The sequence below is a fragment of the Heterodontus francisci genome, chromosome 43 (genome assembly GCF_036365525.1).
Source record: "Heterodontus francisci isolate sHetFra1 chromosome 43, sHetFra1.hap1, whole genome shotgun sequence".
NCBI lineage: Eukaryota > Metazoa > Chordata > Chondrichthyes > Heterodontiformes > Heterodontidae > Heterodontus > Heterodontus francisci.
The window spans coordinates 13,512,831-13,532,877 of record NC_090413.1 but is presented as its reverse complement, the minus strand read 5'-3'; the positions used below and the strand labels follow the sequence as shown (position 1 = coordinate 13,532,877).

At 46.4% G+C, this 20,047-nt stretch overlaps 1 protein-coding gene across 2 annotated transcripts in view; it reads left to right on the top strand.

The window, feature by feature from the left end:
• Positions 1-6,621: 6,621 nt before the first annotated feature.
• LOC137355609 (cAMP-dependent protein kinase catalytic subunit alpha-like) overlaps positions 6,622-20,047 on the top strand; it is a 202,941-nt gene continuing 189,515 nt past the window's right edge. The window contains exons 1-2 of one of the 2 annotated variants that reach the window (XM_068020931.1): positions 6,888-6,974; positions 13,461-13,647. In XM_068020931.1, the coding sequence (XP_067877032.1) occupies positions 13,596-13,647 (52 nt within the window). In that variant the 5' untranslated portion in view covers positions 6,888-6,974; positions 13,461-13,595. Of the gene's footprint in view, positions 6,975-13,460; positions 13,648-20,047 lie in introns of both variants that reach the window. The other variant, XM_068020930.1, reaches the window with a different exon arrangement.

The window sequence follows — 20,047 nt, the reverse complement described above, 5'->3', positions numbered from 1 at the left end:
TCAGACCTTCCGCTATTTTTTCTCTTGCTTCTTTTAACATCCTGGGGTACATTTCATCCGGCCCTGGTGATTTATCAACTTTCAAGGATGCTAATCCCATTGATAATCAATATTCCAGCAATTGTCCTGAAGACTTATGCTCCAGAACTAGCTGCGCCCCAAGCCAAGCTGTTCCAGTACAGCTACAGCACTGGCATCTACCCGGCAATGTGGAAAATTGCCCAACTCTGTCCCGTAAACAAAAATCAGGACAAATCCAACCCGGCCAATTACCACTCTATCAGTCGACTCTTGATCATCAGCAAAGTGATGGAAGGTGTCGCGACAGTAACATCAAGCAGCATTTGTTCAGCAATAACCTACTCACTGATGCTCAGTTTGGTTTCCGCCAGGGCCATTCGGCTCATGACCTCATTACAACCTTTGTCCAAACATGGACAAAAGAGCTGAACTCCAGAGATGAGGTGAGAGTGACTGCCCTTGACATCAAGGCAGCATTTGAACGAGTATGGCATCAAGGAGCCCGAGCAAAACTGGAGTCAATGGGAATCAGGGGGAAAAGTCTCTGCTTGTTGGTGTCATACCTAGCACAAAGGAAGATGGCTGTGGTTCTCGGAGGTCAATCATCTCAGTCCCAGGACATCACTGCAGGAGTTCCTCAGGGTACTGTCCTAGGCCCAACCATCTTCAGCTGCCTCATCAATGACCTTTCTTCAATCAAAAGGTCATAAGTGGGGATGTTCGCTAATGATTGCACAATGTTCAGTACGATTCGCGACTCCTCAGATACTGAAGTAGCCCATATCCAGATGCAGCAAGACATGGACAACATCCAGGCTTGGGCTGATAAATGGCAAGTAACATTCGTGCCACACAAGTGCCAGGCAATGACCATCTCAAACAAGACAGAATCTAACCATCTCCCCTTGATGTTCAATGGCATTACCATCGCTGAATCCCCCACTATCAACATCCTGGGAATTACCATTAACCAGAAACTGAACTGGACCAGCCATATAAATACTGTGGCTACAGGAACAGGTCAGAGGTTGGGAATTCTGCGGCGAGTAACTCACCTCCTGACTCCCCAAAGCCTGTCCACCATCTACAAGGCACAAGTCAGGAGTGTGATGGAATACTCTCCACTTGCCTGGATGGGTGCAGCTCCAACAACACTCAAGAAGCTCGACACCATCCAGGACAAAGCAGCCTGCTTGATTAGCACCACATCCACCACCTTCAACATTCACTCCCTGCACCACTGACGCACAGTGACAGCTGCGTGTATCATCTACAGGATGTACTGCAGCAACTCACCAAGTCTCCTTCAACAGCACCTTCCAAACCTATGACCTCTACCAGCTACAAGGACAAGGTCAGTAGATGCATGGGAACACCACCGCCTGCAAGTTCCCCTCCAAGCCACACATCATCCTGACTTGGAACCATATCTCTGTTCCTTCACTGTTGCTGGGTCAAAATCCTGGAACTCCCTTCCTAACAGCACTGTTGGTGTACCTACACCCCAAGGACTGCAGCAGTTCAAGAAGGTGGCTCACCACAACCTTCTCAAGGGCAATGAGGGATGGGCAATAAATGCTGGCCTAGCCAGCGATGCCCACATCCTATGAATGAATAAAAAAAGTCAAAAGTTAAAAAGTATTTTGGATTTTATAAGTAATAGAGCTAATTAACCATTGTCTTGAATAAATTTAGAGTAATGAGGTGAAAGGCATGCTATTTCAATGCATGTTATTTACTGCTGCAGCATCCCATTATGATTTTGATGTCCTTTTCTATAGACTATACCAAGGATGAGTAAGATGAAACTTGTTTTTATATACAGTTTTTCACAATTGTGATGTCCCAAAGTGCTTTACAGCCAATGTAGTTCATTTGAAGTGTAGCCACTGTTGTAGATCAGGAAACACAGCAGATAATTTGTGCACAGCAAGCTCCCACAAACAGCAGTGAGCCGAAAAACTCAATAATCTGTTTATGGTTGTTGACTGAGGGATAAGTGATAGCTAGGATACCTGGAGAACTCCCCTGCTGTTCAACGAAGAGCATTGGGATCTTTTTTACATCCACGAGGACAGATATCACCTCAGTTCAACGTGCTGAAAGAAGCACCTTCGACAGTGAAGCATTCCTTCAGTACTGCACGGAATGTCAGCCCAGATTTTGTGGTCAAGGCGTAGAGTGAGGCAAGACTGCTAGCACTGAGCCAAGGCTGATACTGGGACTGAGGCCAAGAGGTTTTTAAAACCATGAAATATATTGCTGGGATGATTCGCAACTTTCCTCCGGGTGGTGTACCAGATAATGTGTGGGGTGGACAGAGAGTTGTCAATTTAAAATAAAAAACACAAAGTGCTGGAAATGCTCAGCAGGTCGGGCAGCATCTGTGGAGAAAGAAGCAGAGTTAACGTTTCAGGCCTGTGACCAGAACTGGTCGCAGACCTGAAACGTTAACTCTGCTTCTCTCTCCACAGTTGCTGTCAGACCTGCTGAGCATTTCCAGCACTTTCTGTTTTTATCTCAGATTTCTAGCATTTGCAGTATTTTGCTTTTATTTTGGAGTTGTCAATTTAAAACTGTTTAAATTAGTAGAAATGTATTTGCACAGCTGTTACAGGAATGCTTTGCCACAGGAACTAGTTGAGGCAGAGGAAGATTTATGGCTCTGGGCAGGGAATTACAACCTTGAATTGCTGGAGCAAACACTGAGCCAAATAGCCCCCTTCTGCACTGGAAATTGTATGCCTAAATGATGTGACGTGACAATAAATAAGATTATATTGGCAAATTTGGTTTCAGTTCAAACCCCAGGAGTCTGGCACCATCTTGCGTACGATGTTCAAATCTGGTGGCCACAATGTTTTCCAAGGCCTAAACCTTCAGGATGTATTTCTTTACAGAATGTGATCAACACTTGGAGTGCGTTGCCAAGGAAGGGTGATTGAGACTTGGGCAATGGAATCATTTAAGAAACAGCAGGATAGGAACAGTAGTAGGCCATTCAGCCCCTTGAGCCTGTTCAGCCATTCCATTTGATCATGGCTGATCTGTATCTTAACACTATCCTCCTGCCTTGGTTCTGTAACCTGTAATACCTTTTGCCTAACAAAACGGTATCAATCTCAGTCTTGGAAGTTTTCAATTTGACTTAGCCTCTGAAACTGCTTGTTCGACATCCAGTACATGATAAGCAAAAATTTCCTCCAATTAAATATTGGGAAAACAAAAGTCATTGTGTCCAGTCCCTGCCACAAGCTTTGTTCACTAGCCACCGACTCCATCATTCTCCCTGGAATCTGTCTGAGGCTGAACCAGATCATTCGCAATGTTAGTAGCATATTTGACCCTGCTCCCATCACTAGGATCACCCCACTTCCACTTCACCCGGCTTCGTCCCTGCCCCAGCTCATCTGCTGCTGAAACCCTCATCCGTGGCTTTACTGGAATCAGAATCACAGACTTGCCTGTTCCAATGTTCCGCAGGCCGACTTCTTATCTTCCACCCTATGTAAACTTGAGCGCATCCAAAACTCTGCTGCCTGTATTCCAACTCACACCAAGTCCTGTTCACTGTGCCCGCCGGCCTGGCAACTTGTTTAAAATTCTCACCCTTGTTTTTTTCTCCCTGTCTCTGTAACCACCTCCAGCCATGCAATCCTCCGAGATCTCTGTGCTATTCCAATTCTGGCCTCTTGCATATTCACGATTTTAATCACACCACTGTGGACAGCTGTGCTTCATGCCGCCTAGCCCCTAAGCTCTGGAATTCTCTCCCTAAACCTTAACACCTCGATACCCCTCTCTCCTCCTTCAAGGCACTCATTAAAACCTACTTCTTTGACCACCCCTTTGGTCATCTACCCTGATTTGTGGCCTGGTATCAAAATTTATTTGCTATCGCTCCTATGACGCGCCTCAGGAAATCTTACTACATTAAAGGTGCTATATAAATACAAGTTGTCATTGTTGGAGAGAGTTCCAGGTTTTCACAACTCTTTGTGTGAAGAGGTACTTCCTGACATCACCCCTGAGCAGCTTAGCTCTAATTTTATGCCCCCTTGTACTGGAATCCTCCACCAGTAAAAATAGTTTCTCTCTAGGTACCCTACCAAGCCCTTTTAACCATCTTAAATGCCAAAATTAGATCACCCCTTAATCTTCTATACGCAAGGGAATATAAGCCAATATGCAACGTGTCCTCATAATTTAACAACTTGTATTTCTATAGAGCCGTTAATGTAATAAAACTTCCCAAGGCACCTCACAGGAACATTGTAAAACAAAATACGATGCTGAGCCACATAGGGAGATATTAGGCAGATGACCAAAAGCTTAGTCACAGGTAGGTTTTAAAAGAAGGAAAGTGAGGTAGAGAGGCGGAGAGGTTTAGGGAGGGAATTCCAGAGTTTAAGGCCCAGGCAGCTGAAGGTATGGCCACCAATGGTGAAGCAATTAAAATTGGGAATGCTCAAGAGGTCAGAATTAGAGGAGTGCAGATATCTCAGAAGGTTGTAGGAGATTATAGAGATCGGGAGGGGCGAGACCATGGAGGGATCTGAAAATGAGAGAATTTTAAAATCGAGGTGTTGCTTAACTAGGAGCCAATGTAGGTCATCAAGCACAGGGGTGATGGGTGATCAGGATTTGGTGCGAGTTAAGACAAGGGCAGCAGAGTTTTGGATGACGCTAAGTTTATGTAGGGTAGAATGTGGTTAACCGGCCAAGAGTGCGTTGAAATGGTTAAGTCTAGAGGTAACAAAAGGATGGTGGAGGGTTTAGCAGCAGATGAGCGAGGCAGGGGTGGACCCAGGCAATGTTACAGAGATGGAAGTAGGTAATCCTAGTGATAGCACAGATATATGGTTGGAAGCTCAACTTGGGGTCAAATAGGACACCAAGTTGAGAACACGTCTGGTTCAGTCTCAAACAGCTGCCAGAGAAAGGAATAATGGTTAGGGAACAGAGTTTGTGCCGGGGCCTTCGGTCTTCCCAATATTAGTTGGTGGAAATTTCTGCTCATGCAAAACTGGATGTTGGTCAAGCAGTCTTGATAATGTAGAGACAGTGGAGATGTCGAAAAAGGCGGTGGTGAGATAGATCTGGGTTCGTCAGTTCACACGTGGAAACTGACACATTTTCAGGTGATGTCACCAAGCAGCAGCATGTAGATGAGAAATAGAATGGGGCCAAGGATAGATCCTTGGGAGACACCAGAGATGATGGTGCAGAGTGGGAAAAGAAGCCAATGCAGGTGATTCTTTGGCTATGATTAGATAGATAAGAATTAGATAGATAAAAACCTTTTAGCCCCAGTATCATTCTGGTGAATCTGCGCTGCACCCCCTCTAAGGCCAATATATCGCTCCTGAGGTGCGACGCTGAGACTGAACACAGTACTCTTCTAATCAGAGCTTTGTATAACTTCCGTCCCTTTGTATTCTAGCCCTTCTGTGATAATGGCCAACATTCCATTAGCCTTTGATGATGTAATAGAAAGACAGTACGGTTAAGGGCTGTCTGACATACATGGAAACCAGTGCCATTGTCAAGTCTCTAAATCAAGCTATGGAGAGATCTACACTCAATTGTAGGGTCTTTGTTTGGCCAATATAGAGTATGCACTCTCGCTCTGTAGAGTTCAGACAACTTAAAAATAAGTTTAGAGGACCAAAGCTTAGGGACCCTGAAACAATCTTACTAGAGTTTAAGCAGCTAAAATATCACAGCTTGCCCGAGCTTCTTTCCGTTGCTGATCCAGTTAGGACCAACCGTCTGATGGACCAAACTGAATACTGGCCAGGTAAAGCAAGGTTGTCCAGTTACTTGAGGGATATTCTTCGAAAGGACTCCAGGTAAACCAGGGTTATTCAGTTACTTGAGGGGTAATTCTTCGAAAGGACTCCAGGTAAACCAGGGTTGTTCAGTTACTTGAGGGGTAATTCTTCGAAAGGACTCCAGGTAAACCAGGGTTGTTCAGTTACTTGAGGGATATTCTTTGAAAGGACTCCAGGTAAACCAGGGTTGTTCAGTTACTTGAGGGTTATTCTTCCCACTGGACTCCAGGTAAACCAGGGTGATCCAGTTACTCGAGGGGTTATTCTTCCCACTGGACTCTAGGTAAACTAGGGTTCTCCAGTTACTCGAGAGGTTATTCTTCTTAAGGACCATTCTTCTCACTGGACATCAGGTTAACCAAGTGTTTTCTGAGATGGGGGATGGGGGGGGGGGTTAAAAGTGGATGACGTCATTAGGACGGTTGAGGCGTGGCGTCAATCACCAGTTGGAGGCGGGGTGCAGACACGTCAATCATATGTGGCAGGCGGGGCGTCGATACGTCAATCATAAATTGGACGCGTGGCGGCGACCCGTCAATCAATCACCGATTGAAGAAGGGGTGTCAAACGTCAATCACCGGCTGAAGGCGTGGCCTTGTCGCCAATGGAAACGGAGCGTCACTCACGGCCGAGGGGGGGTCACGTGACGGGGCGCAGCAAAGGGCGGTGCTTGACCTACCGGTTTCACCAATCAGTGAGAGGCGTTTGGGGCTTCCGGAGACGCCGCAGCGTTCCTACCCAATCAGCAGTTAGAATTGCCCGTCAATTGTCAGGCCTGTCGAGGGCTGGTAGTTTGGGGCCTGTGAGGGCTCACGGTAGCAGGAGTAGGAGAGAGGAAATGGGCTCCGCATCTTCTCGCCGTGCGGCTCTATCGGTCGGAGGACGTCCCCGATAGCCAATTGGCGCGGCAGGAAGGCGGGACTTCTGCCGCTGAGGCTCCCGGGCGCAGGGCTGAGGAGATTGAGGCGACGCCGAGGCCGCAGCAGGGGAAGGGGGGCGGGGACATGAAACTCTGGCGGCTGACGAGTCGTGAATGGTCCAAGGACCACAGCAACAGCAGCAGCACCACAGCCATCTACGGCAAGGAATATGGGCCGAAGGAGCCGGAGTTTGAAAGCGGTGCGTCCTGCGGGTGGACGGGATTGGGGGAAACGGCCTGTGAATGGGGGTGTGGGGGAAGGGGGGGGGGGTAATGATGATGCCGGGGGAAGGGGGGGGGGGTAATGATGATGCCGGGGGAAGGGGGGGGGGGGTAATGATGATGCCGGGGGAAGGGGGGGGGGGGGGTAATGATGATGCCGGGGGAAGGGGGGGGGGGGTAATGATGATGCCGGGGGAAGGGGGGGGGGGTGATGATGCCGGGGGAAGGGGGGGGGGGGGTGATGATGCCGGGGGAAGGGGGGGGGGGGGGTGATGATGCCAGGGGGGGGGGGGGGTGATGATGCCGGGGGAAGGGGGGGGGGGGGTAATGATGATGCCGGGGGAAGGGGGGGGGGGGTAATGATGATGCCGGGGGAAGGGGGGGGGGGGGGTAATGATGATGCCGGGGGAAGGGGGGGGGGGTAATGATGATGCCGGGGGAAGGGGGGGGGGGGGTAATGATGATGCCGGGGGAAGGGGGGGGGGGGTAATGATGATGCCGGGGGAAGGGGGGGGGGGTAATGATGATGCCGGGGGAAGGGGGGGGGGGGTAATGATGATGCCGGGGGAAGGGGGGGGGGTAATGATGATGCCGGGGGAAGGGGGGGGGGGGGTAATGATGATGCCGGGGGAAGGGGGGGGGGTAATGATGCCGGGGGAAGGGGGGGGGGGAGTAATGATGCCGGGGGAAGGGGGGGGGGGAGTAATGATGCCGGGGGAAGGGGGGGGGGGGAGTAATGATGCCGGGGGAAGGGGGGGGGAGTAATGATGATGCCGGGGGAAGGGGGGGGGGAGTAATGATGCCGGGGGAAGGGGGGTAATGATGATGCCGGGGGAAGGGGGGGGGTAATGATGATGCCGGGGGAAGGGGGGGGGTAATGATGATGCCGGGGGAAGGGGGGGGGTAATGATGATGCCGGGGGAAGGGGGGGGTAATGATGATGCCGGGGGAAGGGGGGGGGGGTAATGATGATGCCGGGGGAAGGGGGGGGGGGGGGTAATGATGATGCCGGGGGAAGGGGGGGGGAGTAATGATGATGCCGGGGGAAGGGGGGGGGAGTAATGATGATGCCGGGGGAAGGGGGGGGGAGTAATGATGATGCCGGGGGAAGGGGGGGGGAGTAATGATGATGCCGGGGGAAGGGGGGGGGAGTAATGATGATGCCGGGGGAAGGGGGGGGGAGTAATGATGATGCCGGGGGAAGGGGGGGGGAGTAATGATGATGCCGGGGGAAGGGGGGGGGAGTAATGATGATGCCGGGGGAAGGGGGGGGGAGTAATGATGATGCCGGGGGAAGGGGGGGGGAGTAATGATGATGCCGGGGGAAGGGGGGGGGAGTAATGATGATGCCGGGGGAAGGGGGGGGGAGTAATGATGATGCCGGGGGAAGGGGGGGGGAGTAATGATGATGCCGGGATAAGGGGGGGGGAGTAATGATGATGCCGGGATAAGGGGGGGGGAGTAATGATGATGCCGGGATAAGGGGGGGGGAGTAATGATGATGCCGGGATAAGGGGGGGGGAGTAATGATGATGCCGGGATAAGGGGGGGGGGAGTAATGATGATGCCGGGATAAGGGGGGGGGGGAGTAATGATGATGCCGGGATAAGGGGGGGGGAAGTAATGATGATGCCGGGATAAGGGGGGGGGAGTAATGATGATGCCGGGATAAGGGGGGGGGAGTAATGATGATGCCGGGGGAAGGGGGGGCAATGATGGTGCTGGGGGAAGGGGGGGCAATGATGGTGCTGGGAGAAGGGGGTAATGATGGTGCTGGGGGAAGGGGGTAATGATGGTGCTGGGGGAAGGGGGTAATGATGGTGCTGGGGGAAGGGGGTAATGATGGTGCTGGGGGAAGGGGGGGGTAATGATGGTGGGGTGTTGGGGGAAGGGGGGTAATATAATCATAGTCATTTATGGCACAGAAGGAGGCCATTCGGCCCATCGAGCCCATGCCAGCTCTCTACGAAGCTATGTTGTCAATCCCACTCCCCGGCTCGATCCCCGTAGCTCTGCAAGTTTATTTTTCTCAGGTGGGCATCCAACCTCTTGAAATCATTGATCGTCTCCGCTTCCATCACCCTTGTAGGCAGTGAGTTCCAGGTTGTTGCCACCCGCTGTGTAAAAAACATTCTTCCTCACATTTCCCCTGCATCTTTTGCCTAAATCCTTCAATTTGTGGCCCCTAATCTTTAGTTAATGGGAACAGTTTTACCTTGTCTAACTTATCTAAGCCTGTCATAATCTCGTACACTTCTATTAAATCTCCCCTCAATTTCCTTTTCTCCAGGGAGAACAACCCCAGCTTTTCCAGCCTAACCTTGTAACTAAAATACCCCATCCCTGGAACCATTCAGGTAAATCTCCTCTGCACCCGCTCAAGAACCCACACATCCTGATTGTGGTGACCAGAACTGGATGCAATGCTCCAGTTAGGACCTAACCAGAGCTTTATAAAGGTTCAGCATAACTTCCCTACTTTTGTCCGCTCTGCCTCTTGTTGCGACCAGGTGAGAAAGGTGTCTTGGAGTCTATCTTAGCCTTCACCTAATCTTACCGTAACAGAGTTTAATTTTAAACATACTGTGTTTTTAGCTTCCCCCTTGGTGAATCCTTGTTCACCACTTTCCAATTATAAGGCAAAGAAACCAGCACAAACAGGCTTTCTTAGGTTTAAAGAAGAAAAGTTGAAATTTATTAAACTTAAACTCTAATTCGGTTAGCGCCTACGGATACACGACGCGCCCATGCTAGCATACATACACAATACACACATGCAAATAGAGACAGAAAAGAGCAGGAAAAAAATGAAGTGGAAAAGTTTGAGGCAATATCTGAAGAGGAGTTGTTACGGTCCTTCAAGGTCACTGTAGAGTCCTTGATTGTCGGTTGATCTTGCTTTTTGTTGGGCCCAGTATTCTTAAACCTTGTTCGCTGTAGGAGACTTTTCTCTCTTGGGGTTCATGTGTCTTCAGTGGGTTCAGAGGCTTGTGAGAAAGAGATGGGAGCAGACAGGTGAGAGATCTCAGTCCAGGAGCAAAATGTCTGAGTTCAAACTGTTAGTACAATTCAGAAAATCCCAGGTTGCCAAGCAGGTTAGTCATGTGACTAACTGGTCTGACCACTTCTTGGATTGTATCACCTTAGCAGTCTATGGAATGCTCCTCTTACACACCATACCTGGTGATCAAGGTCCATTGTGGGTTTAATGTGTCAGGGAATGGTCCTTTGTCCTTCCAATCACCATCTGTTAATATGCAAATGTCTTTTCCAGCCACGGCTGATCTGTTTAACAAGTCCTTTCTTCGCTCCTGCAACAGTTAAAGATCAATGTTCATGACAAAATTAATGTGCCTCATTCTTGGCAGGTGGGGGCCCAGCATGACACTCTAGTTATGAAGCCTGAGATCCCATATGCTTTACTAACCACTGTCAGTATGGCCTGCCACCTTCAAAGATCTATGCACATGCACCCCGAGGTCCCTCTGTTCCTGCACACTGTTTAGAAATGTGCATTTAGGTCTGTATTGCCTCACCCTATCCCTTCTGCCAACATGCATCACCTCACACTTGTCTGTATTGAATTCCATCTGCCACCTGTCTGCCCATTCTGCCATCCTACCAAGGACTGTTGCAGGCAGTTCATATCATCCTCATGCTGGGGGGTGGTGTGTATGGAGTAATGGTGGGGGCTGAGGGGGAGGCTCAATCTGAGGAAGGATTTTGACCACCTCAGCTCCTCCCAGTCAATAAACTGCTCTGTAAAGTGTAGTCACTGCTGTAGCAAAATGGAGGCACTCAGCTTGTGCACAGCAAGATCCCACATGACCTAATCCACTGGAGTATCTGTTTCTTGTGAGGTCCATTTGAGTGGAGCGGGAGTGGTAAATGTTAGACAGGACTCCCCAGTCTTGCAGGAGAGACGGTGGGATCAATTAAATCTACGTAAGAGGGCAGATGGTTTAATGCCTTCATCCAAAAGACACCACCTCCAGCAGTGCGGCATTCCCTTGATACTGCTTTGGGAGTGTCACCCGGGATTATGTGGTCAAGTCTGTAGAGTGGGGTTTGAAGCTGCTATCTTCTGCCTCGAAGACCGAAGCGTCAGGAGAATTTATAATGGGGAATAGAGAAATGGCAGAGGAAGATGCAAGAAATCGCCCAGAATTAGAGATCCAAGGGACTAGGGAGAATGAAGAATTGAAGGAAATTAGTATTAGTAAGAAAGTTGTATTGGAGAAATTAATGGGGCTGCAGGTTAAGTCCCCAGGACTTGGTATTTTACATCCCAGAGTGCTAAAAGAGGTAGCTGTGGAGATAGTGATCATTGGTGATCAGCTTCCAAAATTCTTTAGATTTTGTAACGGTTCCTGCAGATTGGAAAGTAGCAAATGTCACCCCACTGTTTAAGAAGAGAGGGAGAGAGAAAGCAGGGAACTACAGACCTGTTAGCCTTACATTAGTAGTAGAACAAATGTTAGAATTTATTCTAAAGAATGTGATAAATGGACACCTGGATAATAATCTGATTGGGCATATTTAACATGGATTTATGAATGGGAAATCATGTTTGATGAACCTGTTGGTGTTTTTTGAGGATGTTGCTAACATAATTGAGAAAAGGGAGTCGGTGGATGTAGTATACTTGGATTTTCAGAAGGCTTTTGATAAAGTCCCCCACAGGAGGTTGGTTAGCAAAATTAAAGCACATGGGATAGGAGTTAATATACTGGCATGGATTAAGGATTGGTTAACAGGAATAAACGGGTCATTCTTGTGTTGGCAGGCTGTGACTATGGGATTCTGCAAGGATCAGTACGTGAGGCTCCAGCTGTTCACAATGATGTGGGGACCAAATGTAATATTTCCAAGTTCATGGATGACACAAAACTAGGTGGGAATGTGTTGTGAGGAAGATGCAAAGCTGCTTCAAGGGGATTTGGACAGACTTAATGAGTGGACAAGAATGTGGCAGATGGAATATAATGTGGAAAATGTGAGATTATCCATTTTGGTAGGAGGACGAGATGTGCAGAGTATTAAATTGTAAGAGATTAGGAAGTGTACATGTACAAAGGGACCTGGGTGTCCTCGTCAGTAAGTCACTGTCAGCTAGCATGCAGGTGCAGCAAGCAATTAGGAAGGTTGATGTAGCCTTTATCGCAAGAAGATTTGATACAGAAGTAGTGAGGTCTTGCTTCAGTTGTATAGAACCTTGGTTAGACCGCACCTGGAGTACTGTGTGCAGTTTTGGTCCCCTTACCTTAGGAAGGATATTATTGCCATAGAGGGAGTGCGACAAAGGTTCACCAGACTTGTTCCAGGATGGCAGGACTATGAAGAGAGATTGAGGAAACTGGGCTTGTATTTCTAGAGTTTTGAAGAATGAGATGATCTCATTGAAACCTGCAAAATACTTAAAGGGATAGACAGGGTAGATGCAGGTAATATGTTTCCCCTGGTTGGGGAGTCTAGAATTAGGGGACACAATTTCAAAATAAGGGGCAAACCACTTAGGACTGAGATGAGGGAAAATTTCTTTACTCGGGGTTGTGAATCTTTGGAATTCTCTACCCCAGAGGGCTGTGGGAGCTCAGTCATTGAGTATGTTTAAAGTAGAAGTTGGTCTTTAGAAATCTGTCAATGACATAAAGGTATATGGGGATAGTGTGAGGAAAAGGCATTGAAGAGGCTGATCAGCCATGATCTATTGAATGGCGGAGCAGGCTCAATGGGCTGAATGGCCTACTCCTCCTATGTTTCTAAAATAATCTGAATATTTTAAAGGACGTTAGAAGTTTTATTAAGTGATTGACCATTAAGGCCCTGTCCCTTTTTCATGCTTCAAACCTAGCTTCACCATCAAGTCCATCATAATCTTACACCTGAAATGCATGCAATTGCCTCTTAAATCCATTTATATTGTCTGCTTCAATGGCCTTCCTTAATAACTTATTCTGCAACTGTACTAACCTAACTGAAACTTGTGCTGTCTTGTATTAATAACTAGGGATGGGAGGGATGGTCAGAGGGAGATCACCCTGCAGCTTCCTCTGAATGAGCTAGCCACATCAGTACCAAATTAAGGGACAGTTTTGTAAACAAAAGAGAAACTGGCTGAAATAGCAGGTACATCACAGCATCAGAAAGGACATGTTAACATTTTGGGTGTAGATAGTTTTGTGCTATAGGTTCATGTCCACCAGGAAATGCCCCAAACTCATTTCACAGAGGATCCTGACTGACTTTATAGATTTTCATTCTATATTGTGGGCTAGATTTGAACCCAGGTTTCAGGGATGAAAGAACAATGTGCTAACCCATGATGCCTATGCATTTTGCCTTTATTGGCTGTGTATGTTGTCACCATAGAACATCAGAGGCCACACATAAAGCTGAAATCCATGTTTTCAGTCATCTGTTAAATCTCAAGTTGCTAATACTAACATCAGGTTCTGATTTAGGATTTATCCACCAATGTGAGAACAGTGCCATGAACAGCTCTTTCCAAAGCTCCAGGCCCAAAAATTCCACCTGGACAAACCAGTGAATAAAGAATTGCACAAACGTGACCGAGTTATCTGGGCTTTGAGGGCCAGATGTGGCCCGCAGGCTGCAGTTTGAACACACTGCGCCGTCCACTCCCTCTGGGTGAGTTCTCTTTTAGATGTGAATTGGGAGCAGTTCGCACTTTGCATGGACACTTCTGGCTATTGGTTTTGGATTCAGCTTTGTTCTGTGATTTTTTTTATATACAGAACCTGTTTGGGAAGATTAGTCTCATTGCTGCTGCTATCTTTTCACTAACTTCCTGGTTCTCATTTCATTGCACATGTTCTACTGTTTTTGGATTTCCTTCTATAGCTGTGCTGGGAGGATGTGCCAGCTTTAGGACGCTTTTCCTTTACTGTGTGCCATTCTGCTAGCTTTTGGCTCTTCTAACGCAATGTAGTTGGCTTCAGTTGGCTGCATGGAATGCTTCCATCTTGCCTTGTATCTTCTCTTACCTGTAGTGGGTGTTTCTGAGCTTGTGTTTATTGTGTGGCATGTTTTCCTAACCAGGCGCCTGCAGGGCTTCCCTTGCAACCAGCCCTTTGAAATCTCTCTTGCTTCTCCTATGAAGGTAGAACAAGATGAAAGCAGTCGAGAGTGGCCTGGAGCTCGCAGTCAGCCTGACTGAAGAAGGGAGGATGGTGACAGTAAAAGGAGTAACATTTTTGTAATGGATGATTCTCACTTCAACCGAAAATCACTGGTGGGGGTGGGGGGATCCCACCGGGGGGGGGAACCCACAGTGGGACACAAATGCTCAAACTGACTTCTGCAAAGTAAAATGAGGAAAGGAAGTGCTACTGCTAACAATATTAAAAACCATTCAAATAAAATTAGACTCTGCTGAGAAATTTTCAACTTCACTGGATTATTTAAACATACAGAAAGTAAGTTCAATAACTTGTACAAGGTAAGCATTCTGAATGGTTTAATAAAATATCTCATGGTTACAAAGCGGGAGTTAATGTCGATTATTTTCACATCTTAGACAAAAACGGTCACAAAGGCTACACGTCTGTGCTGTTTTGAGGCTTGTTATCTGCACTGATTTTTAATTCAGAATGATTTTCAACCCCTAAAAGATTTCTTTTGAAAAAATAAATCACAGAAACAGCCTGCAGATGGGGGTACTGAGCAGAAAGATTCGTATTATGGAGGACCTCGCTGGTTCATGGACCTATTTCATTCCTTGGCCTGCCTTGTTTAAATTGTCCATCTTATTTGATACTGTTCTATTAGCAGTTGTCATAATGGAATGCAGAAATTGAGGGAAAAGGGGTGGAATGAGGACAGTTTTTTCCCCCCATTTTATTTTTTTCACCAGTTTCCTCACCATTTCTCCTGGAGGCATTGTTTCTTCTTCAGGTACATTTTGACTGGAGTCTGCTGTCCTTCGGTACCTTACCCAAGTGATCATTCTCCATTTATGTGAACCTAGACCATGAGCAGCAGTAGGATACTTGACCAAAGGGGAGGTATCTTGGCTTAGCCTGATCCTGTGCTCGATCTCAGCATCTGCCTGTGTAGTTCCACCTGGCGTCAGGATTGGAAACTGATTGATTGTATCCCTCGCTAATCGGAGGTTCCTACTGAGTTCAGCTAGATCAGTACAGACATGAAGTTGAATCTGAAATTTTCTTGGTGGCTCATCACTGGCTTTGGAAGTTGATCCATCAAGTGAGCCGAGGGTTTTTATTTTTGACAAAGTAGATGTGATGCCAACTATGATACTTGGGACCCATGGCATCTCTCAAATTTAACGTTGTAGTTTATTGCTAAGTCTGTAATTTGGGATGTGGTGGAATTTTAGGTACATTAATGTCATTATCTGCTGCCACTTATGTGTGCAAATGTTGCCTTATGTATCTGAAAAAATACTGTTTCAATCTTTATAAATAAAGTTGTAGTTTTATTGAGGTTATAGTAATTTGATATGCCAAGGGACAGCCCTTCACTGTGCTCCTCAGACTGCTGAGCAGAGATTGGCGAGCGTCTGTGGTAGCAGTTGTGTCGTGCTGTCTGCTTTGTCTTGCTGATTGTTGGATATGCAGTATTGGATGAGCAGAAATTTCCTCTAGTTCAATATTGGGAAGACCAAAGTCATTGTCTTTGGAACCTGCTGCCAACTCAGTTCCCTACCCACTGACTCAATTCCTCTCCCTGGCTACTGTCTGAGGCTAAACCAGACTGCTTGTAATCTCTGCATCCTACTTAACCCTGAGTTGAGCTTCCACCCCATACCCTCACCATCAACAAGACAGTCTACTTTGTATCACCCATCTCCACTCCTGTCTCAGTCCATCTGTTACTGAAACTATTCCAGTGGTCTCCTAGCTGGCCTCCTATCTTCCACCTTCCGTAAACTTCAACTCATCCAAAACTTTGCTGCTTGGATCCTGACTCTCTCCAATTCCCGTTCACCCATCACCCCTCTGTTTGCTCACCTTCATTAATGCTCAGTCCAGCAATGTCTCAAATTTTAAATGCTCAACCTTGTGTTCAAATCCCTCCATGGTCTCGCTGCTCCCTATATCTGTAACCTCCTCCAACCCTACAACCTTCTGAAACTCTGTATTCATCCAAGTTGGGACTCTTGCCCATCTCTGATTTCTTGTGCCCCTCCAATAGTGGCCATGCTCTCAGCTGCCTAGACCCTGAGCTCTGGAATTCTCTCCCTAGACCTCTTCGCCTTTCTCCTTTTTATGACAATGCTTTAAAACCTACCTCTTTGACCGAGTTTTCAGCCATTTGTCCTAATATTTCATTATATGGCTTGCAGTTGAATTTTGCACGATGAAGCACTATGGGAAGTTTTACTACTTTTAAAAGGTGTCAGGTTAATGCATGTTGCTTGTTTCATACCCTCGTTCTAAGCTTTCATGTTTTGATCTGCTTAGATTTAGTGATCCCCTTGTTAGTGGCACATCCAGCTGTTCTCTCGCATGTCCTTTATGAACTTCCCACCAAGGAAGCATTGGGATGGCTCGGTGGATATTCTGGGATGTTTAAATAATGCTAGCTGTAAGTTAGTCACCAAGAATGGCTTTTAAAAGGCATGTTGCCTCTCTGGCTTTGCTATTTGTGGACATGGTCAGCTTGGCAATTTACCCCCACCCTCAGTGTTGAGATGCAGGGAGTGCTGTGTAGCTTTCATTTTCCATCTCGCGGAATTGTAAATTTGCCATAGTAACTGGTTTTGCCCAAAATCGTGATAAATCCCAATGCTCAGAAGATGAAGCTTACAACATCATTTATCTGATGGCTTAACACGTCATTAACAAATTTAGTGTTTTCTTAACCACTCGGTTACATGAAGTTCTTCACATTTGCCCTAAATTTTCATTTTGGCCTATGTGCCCTTGAATTCTGGCATATATTAACAGTATGGCTTAACCTTGCCTCTGCTGTTTAATATCTTGTATAGCTCTGAGATTCCCTTTGCTTTCAAGCTGAAAGAGTTATTACTACTTCATGTTGATCTGAGATCAGCCTCATGGCCACACTGTGCACCCCTCCGAAGCTCAACGGCAACTCCAACAGGGTCGCCCTCCCTCAGTACTCCACAGGAGTGTCAGCCTGGATTACGTGCTCAGGTTTTGAATGGGACTTGAACTCATAATTTTCTGATTCTGAGGCAAAAGTGCTACTGACTTAACCACAGCTTTTGGCTTATACTTAACTGATCTGTCAGTATCCTTAAGAATGTGTTGATGCCAAGTATAAAAGAATTTACTAAATGTGAATAATATCCATATCATTGGATATAGTGGGCTGAGTGCATCCTGGCTGAGTGGCCAGGGTAAGTGTGGGCTGACTGAATGTAGCTGTCATTTACACCTATTGTCCTGTAGATGGTGGTCTTGTTCTGATTGAAGTTCCTCTGTTCCTGTGTTTCAAAGGATCTTTGAGATTGTGAAAAGAAGTCACTTTTGTTCAACAAGATATTGTGTTTTTAAAAGTCGTTTGTATCGATTTGCGTCACCCTTTCATTTATTCTTTGGCCCGTTTCTTAAATCCACTTTTCAGCCACAAATTAACATCCACTCTCAACCTACATTAGACCTGTGTAAGCACAAGGCATGAGCTGCCTTATTTGGTGCATATGTACAGTAATGGAATCATTACCTCTGCGAACAGCACAGTTTGTAAAAGTCCATGGCATTGTACTCAAATAGTTTGGGACTTGGCAAGCTTTTGGTTCTTATCTGCTGAGTTGAGATTGGGGTCATAAAAATCTAATTTATCTTATTGTGATTTCTGTTCATGTTCTGGAAATGCCTTTTAATTTTAAGAAGCTTCTACAGTTTAAAGAAGAAAGTGTTAGGACCCCAGCATTTTACACAGAAGAAAGATTGTTCCACTTTGAGACACATCTTTAGCTGGAAAAAGTTGATTGCAGATCCTACCTTTTTACTGCCTGGACATCAGAGTCTCTCAGATCACAGGATAAATACAGGTGAGGGAGGCCATTCAGCTCATCTTAGCTCATCCATCCTGAATGTTCTGGTTTCATTTGTATTACTGGCACAAGATGTTGAGTTTCTGATCTGAGTGTCGTGTTGATCTTGTCTTTCTGTGTGACTTGCCCAGAAATTGGGAGGGGCGAATAATGTAGCTTCCGGCCATTCTGACATCTGCCAATTAGCTTTTTGTGCTCTTGTGCCCCCAGAGCTAAGTAAACGACTGCATGTTAGCAAAGTTCGAAATCATTGGTCTCCTGTCCAAGGATCTGACACACTGCCATTTGCTGAGGCTATTGGAAATCTAATTGCTGCATTGGGTGGAACAATTAAACATAATGCATGCTCCCCCATTTACAACAAAGCTACACAACACACCTGAAAATTAGTTTTCTTTCCAAGAAGGTGGTTGACGTGCACCGATTCTGCATGATTAAGTCTGCATCTGTGTTCTTGAACTTACAAGCGATCTTCCTGTTCAGAACCTCGAAACCCTCCCCCAGTGCTGTTTGTTGGCCTCTGATACTTGTTTGTTTGCACTATTCTGCCAGTAATTTCCTCCTCTTAACTTATTGGCCTTGATTATATTCAAGCAGAACTTTCTCCCTCACCGTTCAGCTGAAAATTTTGTCCAGTAAGTTGTTGTAAGTATGAGCTGCTAGCAACATAGAGAGGGCAACAGGGCTTCTGAGATCTTGGTGAAAGATGGGAACCTTAACCAATGAGTTGTAAGGATTGAGAAAGAAGCAGAGGAATAATGGAGAGGGCAATGGGGTGAATTAGAGTCAAATCAGGTAAAAAGAGAAATAAAAGAGGAAAGAAAGATCGAATTAAGAGGGAAAAAGGAAAATTAAGAAAAGTGTACATTTTTTAAAATTGCCAACTATCTGCAGGATTGAGTGTTCACAGTTTTAAATTGTTACCTTTCTGGGCTGGAGAGATTGATTGACATTGCAGGTACAGAAATCTGTTCAGTAAAAAGATACTTGGGCTGTTGAGTACCAGCCCTGGCTTTCTATGACTAGTTTGATTCAACAATTAATGCACAAATGCAGCAATGCCATGAAACACAAGAGTAGTCATTTTCGTGAGGCTAACATCAGAGTAGAGAAAATTAGCCAACAACATGTGGCGGTTTACAGTTCACTGGGTAGCACCTCCGCTGCAAGTTTCTGGGCGGTTTACATATTAGTAATGGCAAGCACTATTAAACCTGCTGTTATTTTGGCCACAAATTCTGGGCCAATGTTGCATGTACTTTTCCTTTGAGGAATAGCATCATTCTACTTCCTCTAGTTCATTGGAGGCAATTAGTATTGGACTGTTATACGGCCTTCGAAGTAGGGAAATACCATGTGCCATCTACAAAATGCACGGCAGCAACTCACCAAGGCTCCTTTGACAGCACCTTCCAAACTCATCTAAAAGGACAAGGGCAGCAGATGCATGGAAAAACCACCACCTGCAAATTCCCCTCCAAGCCACACACCATCCTGACTTAGAACTATATTGCCATTCCTTCATTGTCACTGGATCAAAACCTGGAACTCCCTTCCTAACAGCACTGTGAGTGTACCTACCCCACATGGACTGCAGCGGTTCAAGAAGGAAGCTCACACCACCTTCGCAAGGGCAATTGGGGATGCGCAATAACTGCTGGCCTAGCCAGCGACGTCCACATCCCACGAACGAATAAAAGAAACCATGAAAGCTTGGCCCTAGGACCATTGGAATGTTCCATTTGTTCCTGTCACTCATTCGTAATTGCACGCTACTCTAATGGTTTTCAGGGGCTTTTTGATATCTCTATGGAGGACATGCACTTAAATAGTACCTCAACACCTCTCCAGAACGTTTACTGTGAAGTACAGTCGCTGTTGTAATGCAGATCAAACAGCAGCCATTTTGTGTGGCGAAATGCCCCACAAATTGCAGTGAGCTGACTGAACGGCGAACCACTTAAATCTATTTTTCATGGTGTTGAGGCAGAAATGTTGACCACAAAATTGGCAATTGTGTTACGGGATCATGAACGTCCG